At 39.0% G+C, this 17887-nt stretch overlaps 1 protein-coding gene across 1 annotated transcript in view; it reads right to left on the bottom strand.

The window, feature by feature from the left end:
- Positions 1–17505, bottom strand: part of FREM3 (FRAS1 related extracellular matrix 3) — a 126121-nt gene extending 108616 nt beyond the window's left edge. Inside the window, exons 1-2 of the mRNA XM_074231576.1 lie at positions 12318–17505; positions 10589–10678 (exon numbers count right to left, since the gene is read on the bottom strand). Coding sequence (XP_074087677.1) covers positions 10589–10678; positions 12318–17505 — 5278 coding nt within the window. The remainder of the gene's footprint in view (positions 1–10588; positions 10679–12317) is intronic.
- Positions 17506–17887: the final 382 nt, after the last annotated feature.

The following is a 17887-nucleotide window of genomic DNA, read 5'->3' as shown; positions in this document are numbered from 1 at the left end:
ACCCTACAGATTAAATCACATTGATTTTAGAGAAGCAATTTTATTTAATAGGAAGAATAATATTGGACTTCAAGTCAGAAATCCTGAATTCACATCTTACCAGCCATATGATTTGGGGAGGAAATCTCTTTGTAAATCTTGAAGTGCTTTAGAGTCATGGGATATTTTGATTATCACAAATTCTCTGTCTATTTCTTGGTACAATAATACTTGTTGGTACTGGAGTGAGTAAGACCTGAGTCCAAAGCCAGCCTCAGATACCTACTAGCTGTGACCCTAAACAGGTCACTTAAACTGTGTAAGCCCTAGTTACAGGGTTGTTATGAGGATTAAATTAGACCATATTTTTAAAGAGGTTGGCAAACCTGAAAAAAAACCCTCTTTAAATGCTAACAACATTGTCATCATCAATATGATACTACATATATTTCATGTTTGCAAAGTATTTGGCATATGTGATTTTTCTTCCCAAGTTTTCTATGAAGTAAAAAAAAAAACTACAGGTATTATTATAATTCCCACTTTATGACTGAGGAAATTGAGTTTTAGAGAGATCAAGTGATTTACTCATGATCACATACTTGGTAAAGGTTAAAGGCAGGATTTGAATCCATGTTTCTTCTGACTCCTAACTCATACCTTTTTCCTTTAGGGTTGAAGGTGCTTTCTAAAACAAAGAATCTATAGCTATGTGAATTATCACTAACCTGGATAAAAACAGAAATGTTTACTATACAAGATATGTGGGGTGAGATTCAGGACGTTTACATATTCCAAAAGTCTTAATTTAATTTTCTGCTATTAAAGCTTACAGCACTGAGGTTTTTGGAACATCCTGAATTACCTATCTTCCCCCACATAAATGCTGAATCAATTACATCAAATTACAAAAAAAAAAAGCCTGCATATATTTATCTGAAGAAATCCCTTCTCTTTATCTATTTTTTGCCAACTGATTTAATTTTCCTTACATCATAGGAAGCCTAGACCAAAGGTCATTTGTAATCTGTCATAACTTTTCCAATTGATAACTCTGTTGGCTCTGAAGCTGTAATATGGTCCTGAGTTTCAAAGTATCCATTTTGAGGCATGTCTTAACGAGTTCTTTGATTATTAAAGAGTGAGCCTTCCCTGTTTTGAAATTCATTGTGAATTACAGTTGGAGGAGAAAATTTACTCAGTCAATCTGATGGGGAAGTTGGTTTCTTATGGTTAGTATATATGCTTAAATACTCTAAAGCAACGCCAGGATTCCTGTTTGGCTTGTAAATATGACAAGAAATCATTCTACTATGAAGGAGTTTTATTTCCAAAAAATAATAAATGGTATAATGCCCTTCTACCCCTCCACATTTATCTCAGGTGTCCAAGTTCAAAATTAACCCAGGCTGTCTGTGACAAAGTTTTAGAATCTATAAGACAATAAATTCCTTGCATATTGATAAAACTCTTCTCTGTATGAGTCAAAGTTCATATATATATATTTAGGGTTTTTTTGCAAGGGAAATGGGGTTAAGTGGTTTGCCCAAGGCCACACAGCTAGGTAATTATTAAGTGTCTGAGAACGGATTTGAACCCAGGTACTCCTGACTCCAAGGCCACTGCTTTATCCACTATGCCACCTAGCCTCCCCTCATGCATGTATATATTCTTTAAAGTCTGAATGTCTATATTTCAAATACAAATGGTTTCCTTATCTGTTAAATGAGTAAATTAAGAATGTGAAGTTCTTTGAGGTTCTTTCTAGTTCTATGGTTTATAATCCTAACAAATGTTAAGATTATATAGGACTGAATAATTGGGTCAAATATTAGACTTTAATGAGAGGAATTCCTAATATTTCTTCTTACCCTTTAAGTATCTTTATAGACTTCCTCTTTCTTATTCTCCGCCCCACTTCCACTCCCCTAGATTGTGCATTTGACTCTACTAAACAACTGGCAAGTTACAGAAATACTTTCATCTAAATGACAGTTTCAGTGGCAGCAGGGGATGATTGATTTGCAATCCTCTCTCCTCTCCATTGCTGTTTGTTGTTCAGTTATTTTCCAGTCGTGTCTGACTCTTTGTGACCCCATTTAAGGTTTTCTTGGTGAAGATATTGGACTGGTTTGCCATTTCTTTCTCCAGCTCATTTTATGGATGATGAAGCTGAGGCAAACAGGGTTAAGTGCCTTGTCCAGGATCACATAGCTAGTAAGTGTCTGAAGCTTCATTTGAATTAAGGAAGGATCTTTGTGTGTGTGTGTGTGTGTGTGTGTGTGTGTGTGTGTGTGTGTGTGTGTGTGTGTGTGTGTGTGTGTGTGTGTGTGTGTGTGTGTGTGTGTGTGTGTGTGTGTCTGTCCTGACTCCAGGCTTGAGATTCATTCCACTGTGCCATTTGAAGGTAAATACTAGAAGGACATTGGTGTGGTTCGATGGAAAGATCCTAGGATGGGGAATTGGAAGATGTGGATTGGAATCTTAGATTTCTACCTGCTTGTTGCTCACTTGTATGACTGAACAAATCACTCTTATCTATAAACCTCAGTTTCCTCTACTGTCTAAATGAGTGATTCAGCTAGATGACCCCTCAGGCCACTTCCAGTCCTACATCTATGAACTTATGATCCTAGAGTTCTTCCATTCTCCACCTCTATCTGTTGTATTTTAGGAAAAAACTCTCCTTTCTATATATATGAACTAATTTTTTTTGAAGTGTTGTTGTTTTGGTTCAAAGATTTCTTAGACTATTACATTCTCCTGATTGTTTTCAAATTTTAGATTATGGAAAGAAACATTTCCTTTTTTTAAAGATTTTATTTATTTTGAGTTTTACAATTTTTCCCCTGTTCTTGCTCCCCCCCCCCCCACAGAAGGCAGTTTGTTAGTCTTTATATTGTTTATGGAAACATTTTCCTTTCCTTTTCTTAGGTTTTTTTTTTTTTTTGCAAGGCAATGGGGTTAAGTGGCTTGCCCAGAGTCACACAGCTAGGGAATTATTAAGTGTCTGAGGCTGGATTTGAACTCAGGTACTCCTGACTCTTGGGCTGGCGCTCTATCCATTGTGCCACCTAGCATTTTCAATCAGAATTCATACTACATTCAGATGTGTATGGACTTTTTCATGAGACAGTGACAGGGCCTTGGTATTTGCATGAAAACATGCAAATACCAGATCACAAATCATTCAGTGAAGTTGATTTTTCTATAAGAAATTGACTATTAAAATTATGCAGTATGCTATAGAACTAACATGCATATACATTACAAAATAAAAATATAGATTCAAAAGCGTGAGAAAAAGATGGAACAAATGAAATAATTTTGTTAAATTTGCAAAATCCCATTTGTTTTCAGATTGAGAGTAAAGTGATTGAACCTGCTTTCCTACTTTAAAAACTTTGTTTTAATAATATTTTGTGGTTCAGAGATCTGAAGTCAGGTTCTAAGGTATATTTATTAGGGTGTTTTCTTTTTGTAGCTTTCATAACTGGAGAAGATATCAGACAAAGACAGCTTGATTCAAGTGAATCATTGGTTATTTTCACAGTAACAACTGTCCAATTATGTCTAACAATTATGCAAATATAAAAAATTTTTAGCATACAAAGTTTCCTCTCTCCTGAGGTCTATAAGTTGTTTTTGCAAACTAGTCTAATAAGGTGTGGCGTTTCTCTATTTTTAAGCAGTGGATTCAAAACCCATTGAAAGATTTTATTTGCAAGATTTTTATTCAGAAAATAATTTCCAAAATTTTACATGCCCAGATATGCCTTTTTATAAGTGATATCCCATTTTTTGGCAACAAATGCTTAGTTTGTAAACATCTTGAAAATAATGATGGTTTCATATTACCATCAGTTAATATCTCTCTCTTTTCTTTTAAGTTTTTGCAAGGCAATGGGTTTAAGTGGCTTGCCCATGGCCACACAGCTAGGTAATTATTAAGTGTCTGAGGCCGGATTTGAACTCAGGTACTACTGACTCCACGGCCGGTGCTCTATCCACTGCACCACCTAGCAGCTCCATCAGTTAACAACTCAAGGCATAACAACACTCTGATGGGGAGATTTATTGTTAACAATAGTGGACTTATATGAAAATTTCAAGTAACCTTGTTTTTTTTAGTTTTTTTTTTGCAAGGCAAATGGGGTTAAGTGGCTTGCCCAAGGCCACACAGCTAGGAAGTAACCTTGTTAATCAAAACTTTTTTTTTGGATTAACTTCTCAGTTCTAATCAGTGTTTTCTCCTTGTAATATGGCTGATAAAAAACTCATACAAGAAGTCTACAAGTATACAAGAAGATGTTTTTTCATTTTTAATTTTTTAAGAGCTTAGTTAAGGTTACATAATATAATCTGTAAATTTATTACATTGGGTACATGCAATAATAAGTTGCAACATATAAATCTGAGCAAGGGAGCCTCTGTCAACCTTCTATGTTTTGTAAATTATCCTCTTCTTTCAGAATATCTTGTGTATTGTTAGTGACACATGCCCAATCTACTATTTAGACTAAACGAGGGTCTCAGTAGCTATCCACACAATAAATAATAGCATAAATAGTTTTAATATTTTCTTCCTGTACTCTAGTGGACTATCTTTTGATCCAGGTTAAATTAATAAAACAGACATTTTCTCTAAAACTCTGAGGTCCCAATCTTCCTTAAACCAGTTCAGTCTCAATTTAACTCAATTCCAATTGGCATTAGTCCCACCAAGTTTATTATGTTTACCTCCTCAGTAAGCCTCCCTCAGATAAAGCTCTCTTTCCTTGAAGAATTTGCCAAGGATCCCAAAGTAACATACCTATTCTCCATCATCAAAATCTTTTTACATTCAATTCTTTTTGTAATTGCAGACATGTGGTTGACTGCAACACATTTTTATATTCTCCTTTTTATAGGAGAAGAAGAGAAGAGAGTGTCAAAAATATACAAGTCAAAAAAATGATGGTTTTGGACCGATGGTGAGATTGAGATGCAATAAGAGGCTGGCGCCTGTGAAGATCTTATTATTTTGCTAAGATGGTGTCATACATATGAAGGACACTAAGGGACTACTTCCTGGACAATCCTAAGGACTGAACATGTATGAACAAGCTCTTTTTGATGCTAGGTTCAGAATGGTCCAGGAGTTCTAGATCCAAAAGTTGAAGAATACAGGTTGGATTGGCCAACTGTCATTGAGACTGAGGTAAAGGTCTGGAAATAAAACCTTAAGAATCTTTCAGCAATGCTTTTTTAAATGTGAATTTGGTGGGACTAATGCTAATTGGAATTGAGCTACATTGAGAGTGAGCTGTTATAATGAAGATTGGGACCTTGAAGTTTTGAGGAAAATGTTTGTTTTACTAATTTAATTAGAAATTAGTCTATACCAAAATTTGATATATGGATAGACATTGAAGCATTCATTCATTCTATATGTTAGATGTTTGTACCTTCTATAGCTGTGATTTGGAAAAAAATATTCTTTGCAATCATTTCTTTTTAAAAGTTAATTGATGTTTAAATGGAATTTGGTACTAGTCACTGGCTCCCTAAACTGGTGGGAAGCACAGCCAGTAGGAGCTGGCAGAGGAAAAGCAACCCTTTTCTTTCAGGGTTCCCTAGAATCCTGAAGGACAATGTATCAGACCTGGCCTTGGGAGACTGGGGTTGGAGATACATTTTACAGAGTAATAGCCATTGTGCAGAGAATAATATCCTCCTGATGCTAAGAGGAAGTTGGAAAATCTCTCCACCATGTTAAGTGGATGATAACTAGTGATTGTAGGTGGAGATGATGACTAAGAGTCTCTGAGAATAGTTAAGCATGGATAAGTGGGGAACTGCATTACTGGAGAGAAAAATGCATACCAGTGAAAGATCCCAGATAATTGATGCAGTGGATAGAGTGCTGGATGTGGAGTCAGAAAAAACCCTGAGTTTGGATCCTACCTTAGGAATCTGCTTGTGTGACCCTAGGTAAATAAAAGCCTCTTAGCCTGTTTTTTTTTTAACCTAAAAATAGACTTAATAGCATCAAAAAATACTGGGTTGTTGGGAAGATATAGTAAGATCACATGTAACATACTTTGATAACATTGAAGTGCTATATAAAATCATTTTTATATTTATAAATTTCAGTTGCTCGTGTATAGATTTCATTTCTATTGTTAATGGGGGCCCATCAAGAACTAGGGCAATAATTCTTCTTGAAAAATGTGGCTGGGGTGAGAAGGGAACCATCAACTAAACGGAGCAGTTTATTAGTTTGAGCAATTTTTAAGATGATTATGTCTGAAAAAGCCAAAAGTTGAACATTTTCAAATACTCTGAAGTAACTGTTCCCTTTTCTTCCACATTGATAGGGTTCTAGGTAATGTTGGATACCCATGTAGTAAGTAATATGTGGACTAAGCTTTCATACACATATACATGCACATATACATTAATACACACGCATAATACATATATGTACACAAATAAACACATTTATGTGCATACATGCACACACATGTATGTACAAACACACACATATGTCTATAGCCTCACATACACACATAGCTATTCTAATATCTTTTCCAAGAAAACCCTTTGGGATAGTATTGGAATACTATGGACTATGGGATCATAAAGAGTAGCACATGACTGAATGACTGAACAACAACATATATACCATACATACCAGTTACCCAGCCAGGTAAGATCTCTGTTACTAACATTTTCTGCTATCTGGTCAGATTGAGCTTTGATCAAATAATTTCTTATTAACTAACATGGGTTAATTAAGAACAATTCATTCATATTTAGTATACTAAGGTTTACATCATGCTTTCCTTAGAACAACCTTTAAAAGTAGGGATACCATGTTATTTTATAGACAGGGAAACCACAATTCAGAGAGGTTAAAGTGACTTAACCTTTATCACAAAGTAATGAGGCAGAGTCTAAATTTGAACCCAGATTCTTTAAATCTCAATTTCTTCATCTGTAAAATGGAGGTTAATATAACCTGTCTACTTTATAGGGTTAGTGTAAAAAAATTGAAAGAAGTAGATAATTAAATTAATTTCAATTGATAAAAGGAGTTATTAAAAGGAAATATTACTCTGGAAGCTAAAACATTAGATAGCTAAAAAGAATTATTGTAGATGGTCACATCTGGGTGAAGATTCCTGCTCATAAGATGGAAAAAACATATTATTTCCTTTTGCAGCTTGAAAGAAATGTCCTTGACTTAAAGTCTGCCATTAAATCTGAGTAATTACAAACTAGGGACAAGAATATTTTCTACTAGCCTAGGATGCTTTTTTGATTTCTTCATACAGAATGCTCAGTGAGCCTGCATTTTTGAGGCCATTGATCCATAGCACAGTCAAATACACCAAGCTGAAACAGTTGTATTCTTTGAGAACAAAACAAAAATTCTCCCAGGACTTTAATTTTAAAAAAAAATTGATTTGCTCTCTCCAGTACCAAAGAGAGGGCATATTTCCTTTTCTAAGCTAATTTGCAGCCCTCAAAGATCCTTATGTATAGTTTTGTGACCCCCATTTGTATTTGAGTTTGACACAAATGAGTCTCTTAGGTGCTTGATAAGCAATCATTAAATTGAATTGGGTAATAGTGCTGTTAGATCTAGAACCAAAAGGGAATTTAAAGACCATCTAGTACAATTCCTTCATTTATTGATGAGAAAACTGAAACTGAGAAACTCTTAAGTGACTCTAAGATAGTATCAGAAAAATGGGATCCTCTGCACCATCATGCAGCCCTTAAAACAATACTGATTTTGGAAGAGAGGGAAGGGAATGGAGGGAAAACTGGAAGAAAATGGAAAAAAAAAACGTTTTTACTGCATTTTTCTGATAAAGACCTCATTTGTTAAATACATAGAGAACTGACTCAAGTTTAAAAGAATATGGATCATTCTTCAATTGACAAATGATAAGAGGATATGAAATGTGAGTTTTTAGATGAAGAAATGACAACATAGAAAGTTTGGTTAGTGAAAGTAAAGAGAATGAAGGAATGAAGCATTTATTAAATGCTTACTGTGTGCAAAGCACTATGCTAAACACTGGAGATACAAATAGAAAAGCAAGAAAGTTCCTGCTTTCAAGAAGTTCACATTCTAATGGGGAAGGAAACAACACATAGGGAAGATATTAGCTCCAAGTCATGGTCTCAAGGTATAGCAGCTAGTCAGATGATAGCACTTTTATTTTATTTTTTAGGTTTTTGCAAGGAAAACAGGGTTAAGTGGCTTGCCCAAGGCCACACAGCTAGGTAATTATTAAATGTCTGAGACTGGATTTGAACCCAGGTACTCCTAACTCCAGGTCTGGTGCTTTATCCACTGTGCTGCCTAGCTGCCCATGATGATAGCACGTTTAAAAAAAGATATAGAACAATGCGGTCAAAATGAGAAGGAAAGCAAGAAAAAATTTATAGCAAATTTCTTTGATAAAGACATCATTTATTATATATATATATATATATATATATATATATATATATATATGTAGAACTGAGTCAAATTTAAAGAATATTTGTCATTTTCCAATTGATAAATGGTCAATGATCAGCAGTTTTCAGAAGAAATCAAAGTTATCTATAGTCAGGAAAAATAATTTAAATTATTCTTTATTAAAGATAGATAATTAAAAGAACTCTGAAATACCACCTCACACCTATGAGATTGGCTAATATGACAGAAAAGGAAAATGATAAATGTTGGAAGGTATGTGGAAAAATTGAAACACCAATGCACTGTTGGTAGAGTTGTGAACTGATCAAACCATTCTGGAGGGTAATTTGGAACTATGCTTCCTACCCTTTTATCCAGCAATTCCAGTCTGTATCCCAAAGAGATAAAAAAAGGAAAAAAAGACAAAAATATATTTTTCCCAAGGCAATGGGGTAAAGTGACTTGCCCAAAGTGATACAGCTAAGTAAGTAAGTGTCTAAGGCTGAATTTGAATCCAGATTATCCTGACTCCAGGGCCAGTTGACAAAGAATTAGAAATTGAGGGGATTCCCATCAGATGGGGGAATGACTGAATAAACTGTGGTATATGAAGTGTTTTGAGTTGCTATTGTACTATAAGAAATGGTGGGTTTTTTTAAAGTAGGCTAGCTGTAGAAAAACTTGAGAAGACATGAGCTAATGCCAAGTGAAGTGAGCAACAACATTGTACACAGTACAATATTGTGTGATGCTCAACAGTGAATGACTTAGTTATTCTCAGCAAAATAATGATCTAAGACAATTCCAAAGGACTAATGTTGAAAAATGCTGTTCACAACCAGAAAAAAAATTGATCCAAAGTCTGAATGCAGATCAAAACATAATTTTTCCACTTTATTTTTCTTGCTTTTTTTCTTTTGCAACATGACTATATGGAAACATGTTTTTCATGATTTCACACATTTAAATGATAACATATTTCATTTCAATTGATGGGGCAAGAGTGTGAGGGAGAGAATTTGGAGCTCAAAATTGAAGAAAAATACTAAAAATAAATGAGAAATTTTAAAAAATAAAGGAGAGATAGGATAATGGCATAAGAACATCAAATTCAAAGGAAAAACAAATGACTGTAAGAGATGGGAAAGGATATAATAGAAGAATGATTGACAATGCATAATGGAAAGGATGATATAGAATAAAGCTCTGGTAGGGGTGGAAGAGGATGTCAATTCTTTGAAGACAGAGACTGTTTTGTCATTATTTTTGTGTCTCTAGCCAAGCATATAGTAGGTATTTAATAGATGCTTGTTTATTGATAGCAAAGAAAGTTTAGGGTTCAATAGCCATTTAACAAATGTTTATTGAGCTGGGATGAATGACCTGGACAAAAGTTGATAGTGGTTATGTTGAAAGCCTATACTGAAAGAAATCATTGAAGTGTTATAAAAGAAATCAGCAATCAACATCTGTTTCCGTCTCCCTGAATTATGATTTTCCTCTAGTTCCATGAAATGATTATTATTGTTGTTTGAATAAGGACATTTCACTCAGTTTATACCATGATGCTCCATCTAAAATTTAGAAGGGCTTGGATGAATGGAAGTACTCAGATCGATTCATAAGAAATAAGAGGTACTACATAGTTGTACACTCACATTCACAATGCATTTGTGAATGGATCTCCCTCTCCAGCTCTTTGAAATATTTTCATGTTAACTGGAGATATTTTAACCTTTAAATTTCAAAATTCATTTTAATTCAATTCTTCATCTCATGATAAGGACTACCAACTAGATTATCAAGACTCCAGAGTGGCTTCCTTGATCTGCTTCAAAGGGACAGAAATTTCCAAGTAATTTTTCAAAAAGTTCATTTGTCTATAGACCCTAGGCAAGAAGAAAGATGAATGAAATATGCCATGTGGAGACTGATGAAATCTTTAAACACTTGTTCCCCTTCCCAATGAAGTGACCAACCACTATCATCAATGATTAGAACACATTAATTCCAAATAGAACTCCAATGAATGCCAATAAAATCAAGTGTTAGCATGGTGACTTGGTGATTACTGTAGAAAACAATTTACAAATTCATATAGCAATTTTGTTTATCAGTACCATTTTTGTAAAGCTGATACTGACTTACCAGTGTCTTCAACAGAGAAATAGAAAATATCACTGGTTGCATTGATGCCATCTTTCAAGACATAGCAGAGCTTCATCTCATCAATATCAGCTAAAAAAAAGTATCTTGGTTATTTTAACATTGGGATAATGTAAACATTGAAATATGGTAATATAGCATTTGTTTTCATAAAATTAATAATCATGTCTGAACTGAAGCAATAGTTTTATTTTCCCTTGGAAATAGTTCAATTCAAACATATTCTGGAGTGCATGAATATTACAGAATATCTAAAGCATGAAAATAGCATGTAATTATAAATTCTACAAAGTGTTTTTTCTCCATAGAAGGCTATATTTATTTGGTCTTTATTCTTCTTCACAAAGTTTAACAAAAATCCTCTCAAGGTCAATTTAAAATAATAATACTTGTTGAAAGTAGAAAGAACAAAAAAAAGGAATGAAAGAAAAAAAAAGAAAGAAAGGAGAAAAAGATAGAGAAAGAAGACAGAAAGAGAAGTAAAGAGTGAGAAGTAATATATCACCATTTTCTGAATGTTTACTCTATTAGAATTTTAAGACTTTATCCTGTAGGTCTGAAATATTGATTTTTAATATATATTGCTTCTTGAGCACTTTAAAGCAATTTGGTCAAATGTGCTATACTACTTATTACTTGATGTATTTATTTATATTCACATTAATTTTACAAAGAGAATCATGAATATGCATCGGCATTTTCATTTACTGCAAGTTATCAAAAATGCATCTGAACAAGCTTGGGAAAACAATCACAAAGGGTTTCTATTTTCCCTTGTATTAAATCAACCCTTTAGCTATTCGGTTTTACTGATGATGTTTCCTGCTTGCCCCCAACACAATATATACACGTGTACATGTATATATGAATATACATGCAAATGCCATTAAGGAATCATAAATAGAGAAAAACAAAGCATATTCTGAGAGATATGGAAATGAATGCTACATATGGGTCTTTCCCCTCATCCCTAGGTCACCATTCATACGAGATACAGAAGTAATGCTTAAGGTGTGCGTTTAGTTTATTCTTTGTATTTGTTTTCATGTTTGCAGAAACTACATTTAGACCAAAAATCCAACAGATTTAAAAAATCACAACATATATACAGGTGATAAAGCATTTTTTTTTCTATAGAAACTTGGTTAAATTACTAACAGACCACTTAACTGGCATGCCATGTTTAAAAAGAGGAAAACAATAATGATAGATTCAACATAACATTAAATTGGATTTGTCTAAACACTGCTATTGTTCAGTGTGAACAGAGCATTATGATTCCATTAGAGTGATCAGATTGGAAAGGATTTCTTGGGAGGATTTGTAAAGCAAATAATTATCTAAGGTGCCATCAGTAACACAAAATACTGATAAGAAGTTCTTAATTTGGGGAACTGTTCCTTATACCTAGCAATTACTAACAACTTGAACTTAAATTCTGTTATTGTGTAATGTAGTTATGTTGTTTTTCTCTCTACCTGAGCATTTCATATTCTTATTAAATTTCTGAAATAGGATTGTTGTATTTAATATTAGCCAAAGGATTTTACATTATAACATGTGAAAGAATGTTAGATTTAGATAGTAGTTGTAAATCTTTGATCTTATGATTCTATTTAGGACAACTTTCCTTGAAGTCAAGAAATCTAGCAACTGAAAAGGAAAAATTAAGGGTGTGTGGCTGAGGTCAATAGACAAAATTGGTACTAACCTTGTGTAAATATCTTAGTGTTCTCATTTCCAAGGCCAAGATGCATGAGATTGCCATGTTCTGGTCCATTGGTGACTGCATACTTTAATAGTCTATGTGGACTGTCTTGATCCTCTGCTTTAAGAGATTTGCTAGTGATTAGGAAGCCCAAGTGACCAGTCCAAAGAATCCTCAAAGCTGGGGCACCCTTATTGACCACAATCTGGGGTACTCCATTATCCAAAGAGTTGATTCGGATCTTCATCTCTTGGGGCTTGTGTGTTGCCAGGTCAGTGTCTGGGAAGATGTAGAAATCTGTATGTATGCCATCTGTCACAGTGAAAGAGAAATTGTCTTCAGTGGTTTTTGTGCCATCATGCCAATAGCTGATCAAATTCTCATTCAAGTCTTGTTTGGTGAAGATGGTAATTGGCTGGCTGCCATTATACAAAATTTGTCCATGGGTGGGGATGTGAGTGATTGTGAAGCATAGAAGGTCATCTGGGCTGTCCTGGTCTTCAACTGACAGTTCAAATGGAGTAATCAGCTTTCTCTCTCCTTCCTGTACCGACAAATGGTGAATGGTCAAGACAGGTTTCTTGTTATCCACATCAATGATAGAAATGTGGAAAGTCTGGAATATAATATTCTGGCCATCAGTCACCTCAAATTCAAAGCTGTCCATATTTACCTCATCATCTGCAGTATGAACATAGGAGATTTTGTTGCCAGCCAATTGAAGCTGTGTAAAAGAATCAGTAGACTTCCCAGGAAAATCAGAATTTTCCAGGTGCCCTCGACTTGGGGCACGGGTGATACTGAAGCATAACTGTTCATCAGGGCTATTGATGTCACTAGCACTGAGAAGATCAGTGGTGAAGATCACTCTTCCACCTTCTTTCACAGTCACCCCTTTGTTGATCACTTTAGGAAAAACCTTGTCTGTGCCAATAATTGTGATATAGAAATACCTATCTATCAAGGGGTTAATTCCATCAGTTACATCAAATTTGATTAGGTCCTGGACCCCTTCGAGGCCGTGGTGACAATAACAGATTAAGCCCTGGTCAATTTCTGACTGTGTGAAGTTCATACCCAAGGTAAGGTTGCTCCACACCTTTCCTCCTGGCTCAAGAAGCTTCTGAAGGAATCCTTGTCCAGGCCCTGATCGAAGAATGTAAGCAAGGTCCTTGTCATTTGAGTCAAGGTCTGTGGCCTTGAGGACCTGATTGGTGATGACTTTGGTCTGTCCAATATCCACTTCCAGTCCATCATTGATGGTCAGTCGTGGGGTCTCATCATCCATCAAGATCACTATGACTGGTATCTTTTGATGGATCATGTGTTTCCCATCAGTCACCCAAACCTCAAAACTGTCTTCTGTGGTCTCTGAGTCATCATGTTCATATACAATGGTGGATGCCTTTTGAATTTCCTCCAGGGTGAAACTGTGGACAGGCCGGCTTCCAGTGGCCAACTGTTGCACAATTCGTCCATTCTCAGGGAGTACTGTTACCTGAAATCGTAACTCATCTGGTGGCAAGTCTGCATCAACACTATTGAGTAGAGGAGTATCTATAACTAAGCTCATCCCTTCCAATACCACAAAGTCATGAGTGAAAAGTTCTGGTTGCTCATCATTTGTGGGCAGGATGATGATGGAGAAAATGTGGTTGGGGGAGAAATTGACACCATCAGAGCAATAAAAAGTGATCTGATCCTCTTGTGGTTCAACCCCTTTGTGGATACTTTGGACATAATTGATATTCTCCAGGGAAATATCCTTGATGGTGAAGGCACTGATAGGGTTGCCAGCCTGAGAGTGTTCTGAGCCAGAGGCTGGAGAAATATTTTCCAGGTACCCAAATGAGGGCTGACCAATGATAGTACACAAGACATCATCATGAGGGGTATCCACATCCTTAGTATCTAAATGTCTAAGGCTCAAGATGCCCTTACCACCCTCAGGGACACAGAATAGCTCCCCAACTTTCACTTCAGGAGGCACACTATCTATGGGCAACACAGTCACCTGTACTTGCACACCCTTCACTAATTTGCTCTCTAACACCAAGACATCATGGTGGTGAGATATTGTAAGATTGAATGCATCATACTGCTTCTGCATGCCAATCTCACCCCCAGTGTGTACATAGGATACTTTACCACTTATGAGATCTTCTAGAGTGAACTGCTCAATAGGCAACCCATTCACCAGGATAATGCCCAGCTTTGGGGATTTCACTACCATGAAAGTCAATGCCATGTTATTTGTGTCCTTGTCTATTCCTGGGATGATACCCGTAGTCATCTCTATGGCCCCATTCTCTAGGACATCAATGGAAGCACCCACCCAGCCAACTCCAGAGATGGTGATCCCATCGTCAATTGTCTTTATAGTAATTCGGACAGTAATGGGCACTTGGTGGACCCTATCACTCACAACCAACCAGAAAGCATCATTGGTCAACTCACTACCACCATGTTGATAGGAAACATGTCCATTAACAATATCTTCCCTCATAAAGTAAGTACCTGGGGCCATGACGTCTTCTAAATAAAGGAGATGACCGTGTTGGGGACCCTGTGCTAAATTGAACACAATCTTATCAGGATCTGTGTCTGGGTCTGCAACATCTAGTTCCCTAGTGGTCAGAATAAAGACCTTCCCCTCTTGCACTGTGAAGCCACTGTTGGTAACCTCTGGGGGTTGGTTGTCCACAGGATGCAGGAACAAATTGAAGGTACCTAGTACAGAGTTACCCGCAGCATCCTCCACTCGATATGTGAACTGGACAACTCGAGGAACAATGCCCAGTTCTTGCTGGGGAGGCTGGTAGGCCACCTTGTGGTGATTCACTTGGGCCTGGGTGAACTGTGTGACAGGTGTTGTTGGGTCATCAGTAAGCACAATTTCTCCAGCTGGGATGGGGTGGTTATTATCCATATCTGTAGGGGGTGACAGAATTATATATCGTATATGCCATTCATCAGAATCCATATCAGTATAGCAGAGAAATTCCTTTTGGAAAGGAGTGAGCTGGTATTCTTTCACAGTCATCTCTAAGCTCACTCCTGGCTGTAACTCTGGGCTCAGAACATCTACTGGTTGCACCTTGATGGTGAAGAAGTGTTGACCTGATTGGTTGGGTGGGTCATGGTCATCTTGCACATGGAATACCAGTTGCTCTATCATGGAACTAGGGTGATGGACTCCAAGATGGCGGTAAAAGAGTCTCCCTTCCAGGATGTCTTGCTGTAACCACTCAGTTACTATCTTTTCATAGAATCCCTCTTTTTCCACATAGACCCAGCCTTGCCCTCCTTCATCCATCAGGGGTGGTGGGGGTTCACTTTGACGCAATAGGACTTCTCCTAGATGCTGCATTGTGAAGGAGGAACTGGGGGCTAGTTCCCCTCCTCTCTCTCCCTTCTTCCTCTCCAGGATTGGCTTCTTTAGTACAAATCGAATGGTTAAGTCTTCAGAGTCAATATCTGTGGCACTAAGGACAAAGTGGGAAATCTGGACCACTTCACCCTCATCCAAGGAGAGCCCAGTATTGGTATTGACAATTGGGGGCTCATCATCATCTGGGACAATAGTGATGGGAAAAAGGAACTCTACATCATGGCGCCCATCACTCAGGCGAAAAATGATGTTATCACTGTAGGTGTCACTGCCATCATGCTGGTAAATCACTCGTTCTGCAGTCAGATCTACTGATGTGAAATATTTACGGTCTGTAGGTACTCCAAGAACCACCAACTGCCCATGCCTCAGACCTTTTGCTATGGTCACTCTTACCTCATCCAGGTTGTCTTCATCACTGATCGCTAAGCTCCGGGCACTGGACAGAGGCCGAGACTGACCTTCAAACAGTAATAGTCCTTGGTTCCGAGAGGCCACAGGGGCCAGTGTATTCATGGGTTTCACTACAACCACGAAGATAAATGGATCAGAGGCAGCACCATCCACATCCACTACCTCCATCTCCAATTGGAAAAGACGCTCTTGGTTGGAATCATCAGTAGGGGGCTGATAGGCGATCTTCAGCTCCCTCAGGTCTCGCTGTGTAAATGAGGCGACCGGTTGGCCTGTAGGGTTATCAGTATTAATCAAGTAACCTTGCTGCCTATGGGATTCAGGAAGTGCAGTGGGGGAGTTGAGGATATTAAAGAACAAGTCATCAGAATTGGATTCCAAGTCCTCAGCTGCTAGTGACTCCAGAGTCAGAGCTGTCAGTACAAACTGGTCCACCTCCATCATCATCAGAGCTCCGAAGCTCAGCCTGGGAGGAGTGTTCTCAGCTCCTTCTTGAATTCTTACCAGCATCTGGAAGTGCTCCTGGGCCAGGACCCTGGATAGTCTGCTGTCTCCCTCCTTTTCTGGTCCTAAAATCTCCACCAAGAAGGGCAGATAGTCCCTATTGGGTGATGGGGTGCTGGCCATGTGTTGGTAGTGCACCCCTGCCAAAAGGAAAGTCTGACAGTCCATTGCTCTCCCTGGGGGCAGAGGGACATCTGAGTGACCTACCAACTTTCCATACCTGGGCAAAGGACCACTTTCCCGGGGAAGTGGGGTGAGGCGGCACGTCAGAGGGATCCCATCCGGAGAGGAAGCAGTGAGGAAGGCAGTGGAGAAGTTCAGCACCCTGTGGTCAATGGCGTTGCTGAAGCCCCTCAGTTTTTCTACAGTCAGGGGCAGGTTGCGAGTGACCACTTGGAGCTGCGTGAAGTCCACGTCCACGGGCATCGTGAAGGGCAGAACGTGGGTCCGACTCGGGGACTCGTAGCGCAGCTGAAGTCGGAGCCGCTGGTGCGCGGGGCTGCGGGCGCCAAAGTGAGTGTAACGAACTCGCTCGGGGCCGAAGGCGCACGGGAAGCTGGATGGGGAGAGCGCGCCCGGTGCCGGGGAGCCGGCAGCCTCTCTGCCCCCGGTCGGGGCCAGGACCGTGACCGTACAGATGTCTCCGGGCTGCACACGGATCATCAGGTCCCGGGCCGGGTCCAGCCAGACCGAGCGACCCAGGGGCACGCGGAGCGCCGGCGGGGCGGCCAGAATGCCTGCGCCCTCGGAGGCGCGGCTGGGGCTGGCCAGGGTCGGTCCCGGCTCCTGGAGCTCGGCTTTGGGACTTTGTCCCCCTAGTGCGGGGCAGCCCAGCCAGAGCGCGGTGAGCGCGGCCAGCAGCCGGTGGGGAGCGCCGCTCATGGCTCTGGGCAGCCGGCTTTGCGGAGGCTCAGATGGGCAGCTCGGCAGCTCTTCGGCCCGAGCTAGCAGCGCCTGGACCCGAGCCGGCTCAGCGCCGCTGGCTGAGCCTCAGCGACTGCTGGTAGCAGCCGAGGGGTCCTAGGCTGGTCCCCGGCCCCGCCCCCTGCGCCCTCCTTACTCCCAGCCCCAGCGGTGCGCAGAAGCCCCACTGCCAGCTGGACTGCAGAAGGGAGACCGAGACGGGGGTGCGCAGAGAGACCTCCCAGTTCTACCCCCTCCCTCTCGCCACCCACTCCAGGGGCCGGGGGACGAGCTCGGAGATCAGCCTCCTTTCGGAACGCTGCATTGGGGAGCATCAGCACTTAAAAGGGCAGGAATAACT

The sequence above is a fragment of the Macrotis lagotis genome, chromosome 3 (assembly GCF_037893015.1).
Source record: "Macrotis lagotis isolate mMagLag1 chromosome 3, bilby.v1.9.chrom.fasta, whole genome shotgun sequence".
Taxonomy (NCBI): Eukaryota; Metazoa; Chordata; class Mammalia; order Peramelemorphia; family Peramelidae; genus Macrotis; species Macrotis lagotis.
The sequence above is the reverse complement of the archived record's forward strand: the minus strand, read 5'-3'. Positions and strand labels throughout refer to the sequence as shown.